The 18129-nt window shown below is 34.4% G+C and overlaps 1 protein-coding gene across 2 annotated transcripts in view; it reads left to right on the plus strand.

Annotated features, from left to right (window-relative positions):
- The window catches only part of LOC135837544 (G protein-coupled receptor kinase 1), a 196423-nt gene that overhangs the window by 94477 nt on the left and 83817 nt on the right, over window positions 1-18129 (plus strand). For both annotated transcript variants that reach the window (XR_010557212.1, XM_065352854.1), the window contains exon 5: window positions 12919-12993. Coding sequence is in view for 1 of the 2 variants with exons in the window: in XM_065352854.1 (XP_065208926.1) it covers window positions 12919-12993 (75 nt within the window). In the remaining variant the exon portion in view is untranslated. The remainder of the gene's footprint in view (window positions 1-12918; window positions 12994-18129) is intronic.

The following is an 18129-nucleotide window of genomic DNA, read 5'->3' on the forward strand; positions in this document are numbered from 1 at the left end:
AAAGTATGTAGTCAATCTGAATATAAGCTCAAGGTAGTATTTTGTATGATAGTAAGAAGAGTGCTACCACTCTACTTACTCTGGCACACCTCACTAGCGCTATGCTAGCGGTGAGCTAGCGTAGGAGGTCAGTTGCCTATTTTTGGATATTGGAGAACTACCAGCTACATTGACCTGATTGAAAACACCTCCTAGTATTTTTAAAAGATAATTAGTAAAAATAATTTTCCTGATAATCAAACTTTTCCTGCGCTAGCAAAATGCTAGCCTCATGCTAGCAAATTTTACGCTAGCACGAATGGTGCCGGAATTTGAGACACTTTTTCAAAAATGCTAGCAAATCAGTCGCAATTTAGTCGCATTTACGTAGTAGAATTGCAAGCAAAGTGCTAACAAAATGCTAGCTTTTCGCTAGCTTTATACTAGCTATACACTAGCTGTTTGTGCTCAATACTGCTACGCTAATGCGACCTAATCACTACTGATTTGCTAGCATTTTTAAAAAAAGTGTCTCAAATTCCGGCACCATTCGTGCTAGCGTAAAATTTGCTAGCATTTGGTCAACTGGGATCATTATTTTAACGATTGATGACAAAACCATTAGAATTTAAAGCCGTTTCAATTTTATCGTAAAAGCACCATTTAAAATTGTCTGACACATGAGTAAATAATTTTATAGATTAACAAAATGACGTAAACGTTGCTGGAAGCGTAATATTGAATCATAATAATATTTAAAAATAACAAAATGAAAATTAGAATTGCTGATATTATTTTCAAAACTGTTGGAATTCGTCATTCAGATCGTTTTATTTTCGGAAAGATAGAAAAACAAAAAAAACGCGTGTATTTCGAAATTACTTACTCTAATTTCGGGAAATTTTGCATGAATTATGTAGTAAACAGAATGATTCTGCTGTAATTCCGATAATGATGATTTGAGATAACAAAACGTAAATAAAAATTGTCGATAATAGTTTTTAAATTGTTGGAAATTGTGATTTTTCAAGTCGAGCCATTTCCGGAAAACTAGAAAAACAAAAAAACCTATGTACTCGTATTTTGAAACTGCTCTAAAATCATTGAACAATATGAATAATTATTGGTGAACAAAATGGGTTTTCTGAAATGCTTACTAATTTTATTGCAGTTCGTTTAAAAAATAAATAAAATGCCACTTTTTTCATGGAAGAAGAGAATCGTCATAAATACCTTAACTTTGTATCATACGTATTATTATGATTTTTATTGTTATTTTTTTTTTCAAAATTTGTTGAATCTGAACCGTTTGAATCATCATTCAGGTTTTCAGCGAAATCTCTAAATTTCAAATTTTTCATTTTTTTAAAAACGTGAAAAAATTCAAAGATGGATTTGAAATTATTTTAAACTGATTCTCATATCAGTTCAACTTTATCAGGAGGGGCGAAGGAGGGGGTGTTTGAGAAACATATTTTGGTTCATTTCATACCAATTGGAACCAAAAATGAAATTGAGTTCTCTGATTTCAATCAGATTTTTATTACAGATTCTTCCTGATGGTCTTGTGGAAAACCCCTCACAAGCCTTGTGCTACGTTATAATTTTTTTGAAAATTTCGGTGACTAAAGTTACCCACTTTTTATCAAGAATATTCAAAAATTCAATTTTTCCAAATCTATGGCCCTACGGAAAAAAATATCAACATCAACTTAGTAAATAATTTACGAAAGTATTCACTTTTTCCCCCTAACTAATTACTTACATGTTCCTTTTTAGTACTATGGGTATAAAGCCCGAGTTGACTTGTGTCAAAATTGCTCAAAGAAATTGTTTTTTTTTTTTTGCAAAAAAATTACCAAAAATTGTGGCTTGTTTTCAAAAAATTTCAAATTTCTCACTTTTTTTTAAAGAATTGCCCAAAAGCCTCGCTTTGTGGCCAAAATTTGCCAAAAAGCTTTGCTTTTATGCTACAATTGTCAAAGTCTAGCTGTTTGTCAACATTTTTTTAAAGTCACTTTTTCACAAAAAAGTTGCAAAAAAGAACCTATAACTTGCCAGAAAATCTAGTTTATTTCCCAAAAATGCTGAAAAATGCCAAAAAGTCTTAAATTTTTTTCCCCAAAAAAATGCTTTCATTTCTCACTTTTTTGCCAAAAATGTTCCAAAATTCTTACTTTCTATGTCCAAAATTGCCGAAAAGTTTTTTTTTTACATTTTTTAATGAAATGTTTTGGTTTTTTTTGTGATTTCTTGTCTACATTACGTGAAATGGTTTACTCACGTTTTGTAACTTTTTTAGTTACTTGATAGGTAACTTTTTTAAACTTTTTTGGTTACCAAGTTAATTTTTTTTCTTTTGAAAAAATTCAGTACAAGCCCCTGCCTTTATAATTCCTTTTTCCGATTGTTATAGAAAGAAGGGGAGAGGCGGGGGGGGGGGGGGTCAACGTTGCATTTTTGTTGTGAATGCTCAGATTTTTCAAGACGAATGCAACAGTCAAAGGCTCCCATTGAGAATCAGAAAATTTTTAAAAATACGCTGTACTTTTAGCAAATTAATTTTAACCCCCTCTTTTTTTACGCGTGTAATAATCTTGTAATTATAAGCACCCCCCACCCCCGCCCAAAAATCGAAATGGGATCTCAACATCTCAACACCCTTGAAAGAAGTTCAAAGGGCTACTTTTTTGTTCGAAATTTTAAAAAATTGTCGTATCGATTATTGCGAATTTTAAGGTGCTTCATATTTACTTATTTTTTCGATCCAATTCCTCGAACCTCTCCCCCCTCCACTCACCCCAACGCCACATATATGGTCAGAATTCCAAAAAATTCAAAATGACGTCTGGTGCGTCATTTGTTAGGTTTTCGAGAGCACTGAATTCGAAGATTTATTGATTTTTTTTGGACACAATGTATCAGTTCCCATGCCTCCTGATTCTGAAAACAAAAAATCACGAAAATAAGACTCTGCCCATCCCTCGAATTTTGAAATACTGTCACGAAAAATTGAAAAAAACATTATGCAAGGCTCTTGCTCGATTACTTTTTAAGTAATGGAGTTACTAAAATCACTCTCTTTCTACGAAAAATTCCAAAAATTCTCACTTTTTTGCCAAAAACTTGTTTAAAATCTCGTTTTTTGACAAAAAGTTATAAACAAATTTCATTTGACGGAAATTGCGAAAAAGTATCACTTTTAAACTAATAATTGTTTTAAAAAAGTCCTTTTTTCGAAAATAATTGAAAAAATTATCGCTTTTTTAGTTGTGAAAAATTTTAATTTTCTTCAATAAATTAACAACATTTTATTATTTTACTAAAAATAGCTAAAAAGTTTCGCCATCTTGTCACAAATTGCGTCTTGCCTTTTCTGAAATTCTCGTATAGTCTCGTCATTGGTCAGAAGTCACATAAAAGTCTTGGTTATTGCTAAAAACAAATTTTCGTTGTTTTTCATAAAGTTCGACAAAAGTAGATTTTCCCTCCAAAAGTTGTCAAAAGTCTCGCTTTTTTGCCAAAACGTCGCGAAGTAATCTCAATTTTTGTCAATAATTTGAATCAAAAAGTTCTGTTTTTCACTAAAATAATTGACAAAGGTTTGATCGAGTTTCATTATATTATGTATCAGATTTTAATTGCAATGTAGGTACTTTTATTTCGTAGTATTTTACCTGAAATTCAATTGAAGAATTTTGTTCTTTTTTGTGATTTTTTGTGCATGAAAATGTTTTGCTCACATTTTGTACTTATTTTTTTTTTACTTCTTGGTTACTTTTTCGAACTTTTTTGGTTACTAAATGTATGTACCATTGTACCTACTTACTTTTTTGCGTGAAAAATTGTCTACGAGCCCTGCATGATGTGACATGAATGTTGGTACCTTAATAATTTCATTGTAATTTGAAAAATTCGTTAATATTTTGAAAATTGTTCCCAAATTTGAGAGTCTACCGCCCCCCCCCCCCAAATCAATTCATTTGTCGTGAAAGTAAAGAAACAAGAAGAAAATTGCTTCAAAATCATAAAGTGCCTTTTTTTTAACTTTTTTGTTTTGGTGTTTTTTTTATTGTTTCAATGATTGAGTATTTACCAATCATTTTTTTATTTAGATCAAGTGTCGTGAAAAATTTTCAAGTCCTCAAACAGCTGTTCAATGAAAAAAAAAATACCATGAGCTGTTTTTTACCATTTTGCATCTTCTTCCTTACTTTTTGTTTAGCTCTTACATAATCTTTTATCAACAAATCAACAATTATCCAACTCGTATAGCATATTTTTTCAAAATTCGAAACCTTCGACAAACCCAAATAAACATTTTGAGAAGAACCTTGACAGTTGGCAACCATTTTCAGCTCGATCGACCTCGAAATTCGCGATATATGTAATTTCAATTTAATTAGAAAATTACTCGTATGTACGTCTACGTACATTTTCGACTATTTTTTGTTTCACTCCCAGGGCGTGGCTGTCCCGCCATGGAAGGAACTTATCCACAAACCAAATGGTAGAAAAAAACATCTACCGAAAACACATCGATTACACAACGAAACATTCGTATATAAACCCCAGAAAAAAATTCCAAGACCAAAATCTGGCTCGACGAAAAATGAAAAAAAAAAGCAAAACGAATAAAAAGGAAGCGATGGAATCACCCTGATGCAAATCCACGTAGAAATACGCGAATATACGAGAGTGTACCTACAAACCTGTACAGTGTACGTCGATTCGAGCGAATTATAAATTCAAATCATCTCGTCACCTTGCGTTCGACTCGGTTGCTTCGGCCACCGCCATTTCGGCGAATAATCTTTGCCTAACTTACGCCTAGAAATTCTGTAGGTTCACGCTTAATGAAATACCAGCAAACTGTGTGCGGCGGTAGAAATTTCGCAAGACCTTTACCTCCTCCCCCCGCCCCCTCCGGGCCTGAAGCTGGAGCTAAACGAAACGGTGGTGGAAAGAGAAAGAGAAAAAAAAATACGAAGCGTTTAACATTCTTACGCATATCGTATAGTTTATAGCAGAGAAAACGGGCATAGGCAATTTCCAAGTCACTCGGCTTCTTTTTTTTTTCATTCCACTTCGTCGAGAGAGGTCAAATTCGTTCAGATTATTCATCCGTATTGGCATTTTATTTGCACTACACTCGTAATTCTTTTTCTAATCTTATTTCCCGGACCGATTTATACTGAGGCGAGGAGCGCCGAAGACGGGCGTCGAGACGTAAAGGGCGGATACCCCGTTAATTAAAGTACCGACGTGAAACAGCCATCGTACCTTTCTTTTCGCAGCAGATAACTAAAAACTTTGCTTTCTCTTCGACCGATTTTCTATGACGGTTTGTGGTTCTCGAGGCTGTGTTGGCGCGCGAGCCCGAGTCGAGCATCGAACTAAAAAATAAAAAATAACCCTCTCGATAATTGTAAAAATAATCCGAGCCATTATTCGCGTTTCAAATGAACCGTAACTAAGTAAGCTGATGAAGCGATGGACCAAAAGTTTTTCACAATTAAGTACGATAATAAAATACTCGAGATATTATAATTTCTTCTCGTCGTCTTTTACCTTTCAGTTTCGCCGGTTTTTTTTCCCCCTTAGTACAAAACTTCTCTCTACAGGTACTTACCAAACCGGAGATTAAAAAGTAAAAATCGGCCAAATATTCTGATGGCTGTTGTAAAACTTATAAAAAGTGTACGATCCACTTAAAGTAAAACTTTTCTCAAAAAAGCGCTTTTGTTTTTTGTTTCGCGTTACGTCCTCCCCTCCCCATCTTCCTTTTTCTCTCTCAGCCCATCCTACTCACCCTTATATACGTACAAAAACTCGATGTGCTGCGACAACGTCGTCGTCGTCGACGACCAAGACCAAGAAGAGAAAAACAAGAATAAAAAGTATCTAACGAAGGCGGCGCGGCTGCTGCTTTCAAAAACACACTACGACGCAAAAGTTAATTTCCTTTTCTTATAATTTGGTCCATAAAACCGAGAGCTCGGAAAAGGACCAGCTAGAGGGCCAGTTATACTTCTACGTACGTAATTTCGCCCCACGTTTAGTTCACATAGGACTTTTGTTTCTTTTATTCGACGTTCCTCGGGCGCATCTACACGTATTGTTGTTAGTCGACATTCGCATGAGCTGGGTTTCTTATCATATCGTCGAGATGACAGATAAAGTGGTGGTTTAGTGGCTAATTTTGTAAAATTTGAGTTTGAAAAAAACGGGAAGTATTCATTGTTAAAAAATTGAGTTTTTCTCTATTTTTCGTGCTATTTGATCCAAATAAAAAAAATGAATAATTAAAAAGGCATGTTTTTAGCTTTGAAACTTCATAAAAAAAATTAAGATCATTTTTTGAAAAATCGATTTTTCATTTTATTTTATTAGTATTTTTATATTTTATTTATTTATTTATTTATTTTATTTATTTTACAATTTAGGTCTCTCCAACAGCTAGAGCCAATTACAGGAGAGACCATTTATAATTATAGAGATAAGACTAAGATTTACTCCAGAGAAACAAGTTTGAGAAATACAAACATACAAAAGAAAGCAAAAAGGAGAAAAAAAACAAACAAAAACAAAAAAAAAGTAATATCTATAAAAGTAGTTCTTCCTATCTAAAAGAGAATGTAAGAAGTAAGCAAAAAAGTATAACACCAAACAGAAGAAATACTTATTAAAAAAAGAAAAGAAAAAAAAACATAGAGAACTAAAAAGAATAAGGTACAGAATATGAAATGGTTCACAAACAGCTCCCACTGCACCCCCACTCCTACTCCCATGCCACCCCCACCACACGCTTGAAAGCAGACCTACCCATACTAAAAATATCAGCATCTGCACACCTCCAGAGGAAATTGTCAGAGATACCCATGACGTTGTTCATAGGAGATACCTTCATCCTAAATGTGTTGTAATTGTTTAAGGAGAATATTTTTTTCTGCCTGGAGTGGATTTTTGGGGCCCATGGGGATCAGATGTCAGATAAGTGTAGATTGGAGGTTTGAGGAGAATCTAATTTTGCTTTCCAACATAGGACTCGTACGATTTTCTTGAACTGGATAAAGCTAGATTGAAATAGCATGCAACAATTTATCACGAGCCAAATGGTGTTGGAGAGACTAAAATTGTAAAATAAAATTGAAAAAAAGTGTATTTTTCGATTTTTGGTGAATTTTTAAAAATCAAATTTAGGCCAAAAAACATTTACGCATTTAGCATGAGAAAACCGACTTTTCTTCAAAAAAAAATCTTTTAGGAACGAATTGATTCAATTTTTTTGAAACATTTGTTGTAGTACAGCAGTTGATCTGTTTATAATCGAATCATTTACGAACGATTGGGGATTGAATAAATTGATAGATTTCTTGGTGAATCATTCGCAAACGGATCAATTAATTTACGATTGATTCGATTTTTGTGAAACTATTGTGTAGAAATTGATCTCTTTTCAAGCGAAGTGAATCAAATCGAATTGAATCGAATCATTCACAACCGATTAGCGATTGAACAAACTGATTGATTTCTAGGTGAATCATTCGCGAACGAGCTGATTAATAGTCACTGACTCATTCGCGAACGAATCAATTCATTTACTCAATTTTTTATGAATCATTCGCTAACGAATTTATTCGTTCAAGTGACTCGTTCGCGAACGAATCGATTCGTTTACTCAATTTTTGGCGTATCATTCGCGAACGAATTGAATATATTTTTAGTGAATCATTCGTGAACGAATCGATTCGTATAAGTGACTCGTTCGCGAACGAGTCGATTCATTTATTACTCAATTTTTGATGAAACATTCGCGAACGAATTGAATAATTTTCAGTGAATCATTCGTGAATGAATTGATTCGTGTAAGTGACTCGTTCGCGAACGAATCGATTCATTTACTCAATTTTTTATGAATCATTCGCGAACGAATTGATTCGTATAAATGACTCGTTCGCGAACGAATCGATTCATTTACTCAATTTTTGATGTATCATTCGCGAACAAATTGAATAATTTTTAGTGAATCATTCGTGAATGAATTGATTCGTGTAAGTGACTCGTTCGCGAACGAATCGGTTGGTATAAGTGACTTGTTCGCGAATGAATTGATTCGTATTAGTGACTCATTCGTGAACGAATCTATTCGTATAAGTCACTTGTTCGCGAACGAATCGATTCGTATAAGTGGCTCGTTTGCGAACGAGTCGATTCATTTATTACTCAATTTTTGATGAATCATTCGCGAACGAATTGAATAATTTTCAGTGAATCATTCGCAAACGAATTGATTCGTATAAGTGACTCTTTCGCGAACGAATTGATTCGTATAAGTGACTCATTTGCGAACGAATTGATTCACAAATTAAAGTTTCAAATTGCATTTGATGAAATTTTGTGGAAATTTCAATTTTTTAAAATCTGCTGAAGGCTCTAGAAATTTTCAAGAAGTTGCTGGAAGCTCCAAAATGACTTAAAATCCACCTGCAAGTGTACTTCATAATGTATTGTAATTAGTTTACAGAAACAATTTTGGTTTTCCAACTGCATTTAATGAAATTTTATGGAAATTTCAATTTTCAAAAATCTGCTGGAGGCTCCAGAACTCTCAAAACGGTTTGAAACCGGTTCCAATCGATTTAACAGGTCTAAGATAGAGCATATCTCAAATTTCGGCTTTCTAGGTCAATTAGGTAAAATTTTGATTCCCTCCTCCCCCCCTCATTTTTGGTCTAAGTTAGATTTTCAAAAATTCACAAAAAATCGAAAAATGCACTTTAGCACTTGAAATTTGGGTGGTGATGAATTTTTGCATGCTGTTTCGATTTAGCTTTTTCCAGTTCGAAAAACTTCGTGCGAGTCCTATGTTGGAAAGCAAAATTTGCAATTACGGTTGACCTGCCAATCAAAATGGCCGCCATTTTGTTAGTTAGGATGTACCTCAGGATGTCTCTATGTAAGAAAATTTGTTTCAGTCGGTCGGTGAGGAGGGGGGGGGGGGGGGGCTGCAATTTTTCCTATGTATTGTCATATGCCAGACTATTAAGAGTATAGCTAAAATTTTTAAAACTCGTCGCGCACATCGATTACGTATATTTTTCAAGACCAGCGAACCCAATTTTGGCGTCATTTTCCGATTAGATTAAATACAGAAACGTGATTGAAACTGGTAGACTGTATAAAAACATAGGAAATAGTCGAGGAAACATGTCGTTTATCTGGAAAAAAATTCGATTTCTATAAGGTCGCCAAATAGTACAATAGGAACGATATTTTGGCAATTTATTGATACATTAACTCGATAAATACATTCGATAGACTTATAAAATGGGGAACGATTTTGGCATCAAATCAACCGTATCGGTTTACAACATCGAAATGAAGTCGTACGTTGCACGGTAATAAGAAAGGCAGGAAATTCAGGGCTCGTATATTCTTTGTGTATATGTTAATTCGAGTCAATTGCCAACTTGAAGGAGAAAAAAACGAACGCCCTGTATTTAGGCTGGGAAAACTTTGACAGTACTAATCAAGAGATCTCCTTTAAAGTATTGTGTGTGAGAGAGAGAGAGAAAAACGAAGTAAGAAAAGAACTCGCGCGAACTCTCGTATAAGAATTACTTCTATCGTACGAGGCCAGCACTAGGAGCAGGACAAACGGCGGAAAAACTGCTCTTGTTCGTTGCTCGTCGTACCTCGTTGGTTAAGTTATTCGCGAAGAGTAATTCAATAAAATAGAAGTTTTTCGGTAAGAAGAACTTTCAAACGTATAATGAATGCTATTACCGTAGCTATTTCCTGAAACGATTGGCAAGCTAGTACGAGCGAACGAGCGAGCGAAAAAAAAAAACTGAAAAAATTTCCAACGAGGAACGTTTTTTTTTACCTTTTTCTTACTTTTTCTTCGTTTTTTTATTACCTTTCATCGTGATGAAATACATTTGTTTTTGTAGTTTTTTTCAACTGCTGTTTCATGGTTTTTTGATTGATATTTTGACGTGTTTGCGTCGATTTTATTGGGGAACAAATTTTGTAAAATTGGTTCTCACGGTTATGATTTTGTGGCGTTGAGGGGAGAGGAAATGAAGGGTGAATTCGGTAAATTTCCGTTTTTCTTGATTTGAAATTTTATCGAAGGGTTTATTTTTTTTTGGTTTTGAAGGTATGAAAAATTTTGCAAAGGCTGTTCTTTGGTTGAGAATTTTTTCGAAGTGTTGTTTGACTGTATTTGACTGAATTTTTCTTCTCTATGCGTCAAAAAAGCTTAAACTATCCTATATGTATGCTCAAGTTTTCAAAAATTTCATGAGTAAAAAATTTATTTCCCGCATCAAAAATATTAGTACTGTTTTACCTATAGAAAATTATAAATTTTCGAACACGAGTCAAAGTTATTCCTATTTTAGGAAAGTTGAAGTCATAAAAATCAAATTCTCGCATCAAAAATGGATGTTCTTTTACCTTTCGAATCATTAATTTTTCAAAACTTTTCCCTTACGGCCAATTCGAATTCTGTTATGGAAATGTTCAAAATGAAACATGTCCAAATCAATAGAAAAATTCAATTTTTTTTGTAAAACCATCGTTTTTGAAAATTTGAAATGACTTGGCTTACTTTTTTAATTTCGACCCCTTCTCCCTCACGTTTTCCTCGTCACCAAAAAAAGAAATAGCCACACAAAGCAGAAAAACGCTTTCACAATATTCAGGATATTTTAGGATTTTTTTCTCATTTGCGTTACTTACCGGTTACTTTTTGATCACTTGGTTGATTTTTTGACAAAAATAAAATGGTTACTGAAGTTATTCTTTCCTTCAAAAAAAGTAATTTGGATTTGGAGGGAAGGGAGGGGGGGGGTGATCGGGTCAAAGAAATTCATTCTACCAATTTTTAAGCTAAGCTCTTTACATATCTCATTTTTTTTTTTTTTTTTTTTTGAATTTTGATCCAGAAAGTAGAACTTATTTGTACTCGGTTAAATAGTAAATTATTCAAGTTACTTGGAGTAACTTTTGGTTATTTTTATACCTTTTGGTTACCAAAGTTAGGTACTGTTTTTTTTTTTTTTTTTTTTTTTTTATTTATTTGTAAAATTATCAAAAAGTTTCGCTTTTTTACCAAAAAATTCAGGAAAATGCCTTGCTTATTCAAAAAAAATGCAAAAAAATATCTATTAAAATTGCTGAAGATTTTCATTTTTTTTTTCAAAAATTACCCGAAATTCTCGCTTGCCAGAAATTGTCAAAAAGTAGGTGTTACTTTTTTGCCAATAATTCCTGAAAATTCCTGCTTTTCACTAAAATTGTCAGTGTTTCTATTTGCCAAAAATCATAGAATATGTATTGTAATTTTCTCAAAAATTGACGAAAATTTCAAATTTTCACTTCTTTGTAAAATTGTTGGGAATTGCTGTTTTTTTTTGCAAAAAAAATTCAAAAAATTTCATTTTTTTCAAAAATTGTTTACCTATAACGTTATATATGCTTTTTTGTCAAAAATTAAGACCTTCCATTTGCTGAAATTTGTCAAAGTCTTATTGCTTTTTGCCAACAATTGACTTTTTTGTTGCAATTGCAAAAAATTCTCACTTTTATGCTAAAAGTTGCAGAAATGTTTCCCTTTTTTACCAAACCTTTGCAAAATACTCCCAACTTTTTAAAAATCAGAAACCAGAACATTTCAATATTTTTTGGCTACCAAGACGATCATTTTTTTTTGGAAAAATTATGCACGAGCCCTATTAAGAGGACAAAAAACTGAAATTTTTAAAATTTCAATGATTGAGTTTGAATGATTTATTAATTTTGTTCAAAACCTCACACTTAGATTGGCTGGCGGTTCCACCAGTTCTCAGATATGAACTTTCAAAGTTTAGCTCTTCTGCAAGAAATCACAGATGTGTTAAAATTACGAGACACCCCCCCCCCCTAACCAAAAAGGTTATGTCAAACCATCTCAGCTTCGGGTTTAGGTGCTCCGATTTTGCTCAAATTTTTTTATAGGATTTTTTCATTTGGAAAAAAAGAAAATCGCTGTCATTGGTTCCTCAGTCCCAGTAAGGCAGATGGATGGGGGGTTGTTTTTAAATTTCTTGTTATATTTTGTAATACCCAACTTTGGAAGTGATTTTGTCAACTACGACGCGACGTGTCGAAAGTAATTGTGAATGGGTTCAAAAATTACATAAGTTCAAAGTTGAGCTTTTTTGAAAGCTCGTTTTTCAAAAAATTGTCAAATTTTGCAGCTACATAATATTATTTGAAATTTTGAAAAAATCTATGAAGCGTAGATTTTTATGATATTTTTAATTACCTATGAACTTTTCGCGATGGGATTCGCCGACCCTTTGAGAGGAGGGGGGGGGGTACTTAAAAAATGTCAAATATTGTGTGACATATCGTTTTATAAGTTTTCGAAAATTCTGAATGCGAATTTTAACTCATTTTTTTTTATTCGACTCCTCCAACGCCCCTGATGGTCCCTCATTTTTTAAAGGGTTTTTCAACAAATCTTTTCAACGTCCCATCATGAACTCCCCCCCCCCCCTCTAAAAAAAATTCTGAAAATTGGAAAATTCAAGTAGCAGAACTGAAGTAAAGCAGACTTGAAGTTTATTTTTGTGTGGAGACTAAGGCTTGAGAAATATTAGAAGAGATCTGAAGGTAGAGGCGAATGCTTTGTTCAGGAACAGGATTGAAACTTCTGAGATCCAGAGATCGATGCATAAAAAACTTCTTGAAAAGGTGTCATCGATACTTCGAAGTTCGAGGGCCCCTTAATCGAAGCTTTCGAATCGAGTTTAACCTCAAAAAAATGAATTATATACTCCAAAATGACGAATAATTTTAAGATCACCCAATTTAATTGTTCCAATTAGAGTAATGAAGCTCTTAAAATTTGAAAATGACTAACCCATGCATGTGTATATGTTACAGAATTACCCACAAGAAGCGGTCGCTCATGTACAAGCGTGTCTGGTAAAAAACGACGTACCCGTAAATCTTTTCGAGGTAAGTATCGAAGACGTTTTTATATATAGGTCGAATTTTTTTCCTCGCTCTCTTTCTCCGAAAGATACACTTTTACGGTTCTTGCACACCCCTGCTCACTTCCGCCATCTGACTCGTTGTCGTTTCAAAGCTCGTGGCGGTTGGTTTCTTCGTCTTATGGTTGTTTGGTACGGTACAGGTTGGCTGACTCGTGGCTTTTAAGTCTCCGGAGTTGTTGTGCGGTTTCTCGCATTTGGGGATATAAAAGTTAACGCGGTGCGGTATCGGCTCGTTAAAATTCAACCGAATACTTTCATTTTCTGTAGTCGACTCGACGAGAGAAGGAGGGTATATCGCCGCACCACGTCTTCGCGAAGGAGCATAGGCAATCTGAGAAAAACGTATGTATCGAAGCTTTTATCGAACTTGTCGAAATAGAATGCCGGAATTATCGGTTGACCGTGGCTAAAGCTCGCAGGGTTTCAAAATATTTATTATTTACCGTGTATATACCTACGACTCTAGTACGCCAGCCAGTCTCAGCATCACGAAGGAAGGAGCGAGATAGGCCCGGCGAAAAAGCCCGTCGTAAGGCGAGACGAGGAAAGGTTTGTTTTTTCACCTGCTTCAGCGACGCGGCGGATGCCCGACGCATGCGTCTTGTCGGCTCAGTTTCAGCACAAAGTGTAACCCTACCCCCGACACGATTTACCTACGCCATCTTTTAATAATTTTTGCATTTCATTATTTATACCGACGGAGCGCGTAAAAGATGATTAAAAAGTTTTATAACGCTCGAGATTACATTATATGGTCGAGTGAAGGTGAGACGAAGACGAAATCGAGCCGACTTCGGATAAAGTATAACGCCGAGTTGGACGTCGCCGCCCTAGGGGAGTAAAAGTAATATGAAATTAAAACGAATAACGTAGGTACTTGGTAATTACGCGCCTCGAAAGAGACCAAATTAGCGTAATTTTTGAGCGAAGCTGCGACTACGACGACGAAGACGACGATGCTGCGTCGTCGATGAAAGCTCCACTGTGTTACAGCCGAGTGTCGAAGCTAATTACCTTATACATAGATAGGTAGATGGATATACTGCGCGAGTTTTATTGTAGTACGAGTAATACGGAATGCTTTTCATGTAGAGTGGTTTCAATGCTGTCAAGAGCGCCGAATTGACGAACACTTATGAAGGTTGAGCGCAGTGAATTTTAGCGGTTTGTGTAAATGGAGATGAGGTGAATGCCCCCAGAGTATAGGTGTGTGTTTTAAAAGGCAACCTATTACGAAATTGACGTGATCGAGATTCGCGATTCGCAGCTCTTGAGAGTGTAATTATTCTCGTCTAGGGTATTTTGGACTGTTATACGTGTAGAAGGTTGCTAAAATCGTTATATAATTTCAAATAATCTATTTTGGTCGGTTTGATTACTTGCGATTTGCATTTAAATATGTAAGCTAAATTTAGAAAAATCTCATCAATTTTGTTGTAAAATGTTTAAAATTGGGTGAAAGATTACAAATTTGAAAAAAACATTATAAAATTGTTCGAAAAAAATGAGTGTCCTGAGAATTGATGCAAATGTTATTATAAAATTCGCAAAAATATAATTTGCAAAGAAAATTCATTAAATTTTATTTTTTTAGTCAAATATCACTTGCAATGGAAGTATCCCAACCAATAGTAAATGTTTTGGGCTGGACGAGGAATTGGATGGATATTTCCTCCTCCTTTCAGCGAAGTACAGAACCACTCAAAATTTTAGGTGCGTTGGTGAAATTTGGAAAATTTTAATTTGGTTGATTTTTTTTATTTAAAACATGAGAATTTCATGTCATTGAGGTCAGAGTATCTACCTGCACGAAAAAGGCGAAAATTTCACCTACATAAGTAGCACAAAAGCACGAAAATAGTGTAGAAATTTCTTCAGAAAGCATGAAAATTTCTAAATAATTGACAATTTTCAAAGTTTTTGCCTCGCTCTGGTTGAGCTACTACTTTTCCATTTTTTCTGAATTAAATTTTCTAGAAAACTACATCCTTCAAATCTGAAAAATTTGAGTCCGAAAAACCGATTCTCATGTCAAAAATAATGTTTTTAGGATTATTTTTTGACCTGTGTACTCTATAGGCTAAAACTTGAAGCGTTAAAAACTTGGAGAATGAATCCAGAAACCTATTTGCATTTGTGTTGAGAAAAAAATACGTATTTTGTAATTTTAAAACTTGGGAATTTGCTGAGAATGGAATCAAAATCAGTTTGTTATGCTGGTTTTTTAAAAATTGAATTTTATTTTTATTATTTGACACCAAATGTGAAAAAATCATGGGAAAATTCGGATTTTAAATGAAATGTGCACCTTTTTCACTATTTTAGCAACCAACTTTTGAAATTCAAATTTTTTGCAAATTCAACAGTTGGTTGCTAACGTTTGTAAAAAAGATGCGCAAATCTTCCAAAATTTCGAATTTTTAACCTTGGGCACGGGCAGTGAAGGGTGGGGAGAAGAGGGTAAATATTAAAATCTGACATACCTTCATGGGAAAAATTTGAAAAAAAATCTTCTATTAGAATATTAAAAAATCTAGGAACACCTTGAAGACTTGTGTGGGGGGGGGGGTGTAACTGTTGGTAGATTTAATGACATTTTGCTCGACGTTGAAATAGAATATTGAAATCGATTTTTTAGTGACATAAATATCACTTGCAATGGAGTATCCTAACCAGTAGTGATTGGTACGACCTTCCATTTTGAGCATGATCGATCAAGTACAATGAAAAATAAAAAATTGCAATATGAATCGATTTTTGAGATTCGATTATCGATCATGATCGATTTTTGATCGAGAAGTCGCTTAAATCGATTTTTTATGTTGAACATAATCGATGATGTGAGATAAAAAATAGCAAATAAATCGATTAAATAATCGATATCGATCATGATCGATTTTTGATCGAGAAGTCGCTTAGATCGATTTTTTATGTTGAACATAATCGATGATGTGAGATAAAAAATAGCAAATGAATCGATTAAATAATCGATATCGATCATGATCGATTTTTGATCGAGAAGTCGCTTAGATCGATCTTTTATGTTGAACATAATCGATGATGTGAGATAAAAATTTGCAAATGAATCGATTTTTAAGAATCGATTAATCGATTATCGATCATGATCGATTTTTGGTCGAAAAGTCACCTATACAAGATCGGTCTTTCATGTTGAACACGATCGATCACGTAGAATAAAAAATTGTAAATAAATCGATTTTTAATAATTATTCGATTATTCAATCGTACGTACGTATTATTAAACATGAGTTTTTAAAGGCACTAATTTCGATTCCAAAACTAGTTTGATCTCAAAACCAAAACTGAGACTTCCAAGAACAGGGGTAAAGGTTCGAAATTTCGAAAAAATTGTATTCCTATTCAGAAATCTCTTTGACTCCAAAGTCAAGATTGAATCCCAGGTTCCAAAATGATGCTGGAGGCCTGGAGGCCCAAAATTTCGAAAAATACGATATGGGTATCGAATTGTAGTTTTCTGAGGGCTTCGATTTCGATTTTGAAACCAGAATTTAAAAATCCTGTTTTTTGCTAAAATTGTCAAAATTTTGATTTTCGTCAAAAATATACTCACTTCTTCAACAAAATTTGGTAAAAATCCCGAAATTTGTCGTTTTTTTTTTGCAAAAAAATAAAAACATCTTCCAAAAGTCTCGTTTTTTCCCCAAAAATTTCCAAAAACTCATTTCCCTTGCAAAAATTATCAAAGTCTCTCTCTTTTTGCCGAAAGTTGCAGAAATTTTCACTTTATACTGAATGAGTTACTTTAAGCTGGATTTAAATCCTGAAGGGAAAAAACCTAATCTTCCTACCTCGCAGTTGCAATCTTAATGGATCTTATTATAATGTAGCATAGAATAAAATTGCTAATCAGATCATACCAATATGAGCTCACTGTTCTCCCTTCCTCCATTTCTTCAGCTTAAAAAATTCCTTCGTTTACGTATTATCTTCAACTAGCAGCCAAAAAAAAGAAAACAACCGGGTGATAAGAAAGCACCCGGAGCTTCTACCACCACAACGTTTTTTTCCACACTGAAAAAAACTCCACTCGACGACGAATAACACTCGAAAATAGGAAGTCGACATCGATAAAAACGCCTTTTTTATGGTCGTTAATGGTCGATTATAAAAATATCTATACAAGGAATAGGCTGAAGCGTGAAATCAAAGCTATACCGAGCCAAAAAGCTCGATTCTTTCTGCTCGTGTTGAAAAGTCACATTCATTCGTTGGAGTTTTCATCTGGTAGTAAAAGAATTATTGTTGCGAAAAGAGTGGAAATGAGGCAACCGTTCATTGCACCAGTATCAGCTTCAGTTCAGACTCAGAGCAAAGCAACCAATATCTTGATACGCCTTTCAGAGAGGCTTGTTCCTCTTCTATCTTCTGCACCTATATCGAAAGCGACGAAATCGAGGCATAGGAGTAGAGCAGGGACGAGCGTAATAAAACGTAACGTTTTTCACGTGCTGACGATGAGTTCGGATGCCGGAATTCGCCATGTAACGATATTCCAATCCAAAGCTGGCTTAACATGGAAAATATTCGCTTACTTATAGGTTAACGCGGCTCAACTGCTCAACAGCGAATATCGAGGCGAAATGTCTTACGGTGCAATTTTTTTCTCTTTCAGCTCGAGGAATTTTAATGGTGTCGAAGAAGTCGAAAGTGTACTATAGAATATGGATTTTAAACAAAGCAAGAGGAACAGGAGGGGTAATAGACGAATCGTTTGAATTCTGATAATAAAATTCGCTGTTTTATAGGCTCACGGAAACGTTACAAAAACAACAAATCGCTGACGTTTCATCTCGGTTGTTTTTTCCAGCCACGCGACTTGATCTCATCGTTGGAGTTATTTTTTCATCTCGCGATTTCCTGCTAAGTATAGTCGACTCGTAGAAGGACTTTTGTGCCTTTGAACTGCGCGCGGAAACGGGTACGAAAATTCTTCGACATTGCGAGAAATTTACGCCAGGAATTTCAACTCGATGAAGGAATTTTTTCTACACGATAGAAGCGAATTTTTCATCTCGAACGTCGCGTCGCTCGTCGTCGATAAGTTATCATTCCGTAG

This window comes from Planococcus citri, chromosome 2 (assembly GCF_950023065.1).
Source record: "Planococcus citri chromosome 2, ihPlaCitr1.1, whole genome shotgun sequence".
In the NCBI taxonomy this organism is placed as follows: Eukaryota; Metazoa; Arthropoda; class Insecta; order Hemiptera; family Pseudococcidae; genus Planococcus; species Planococcus citri.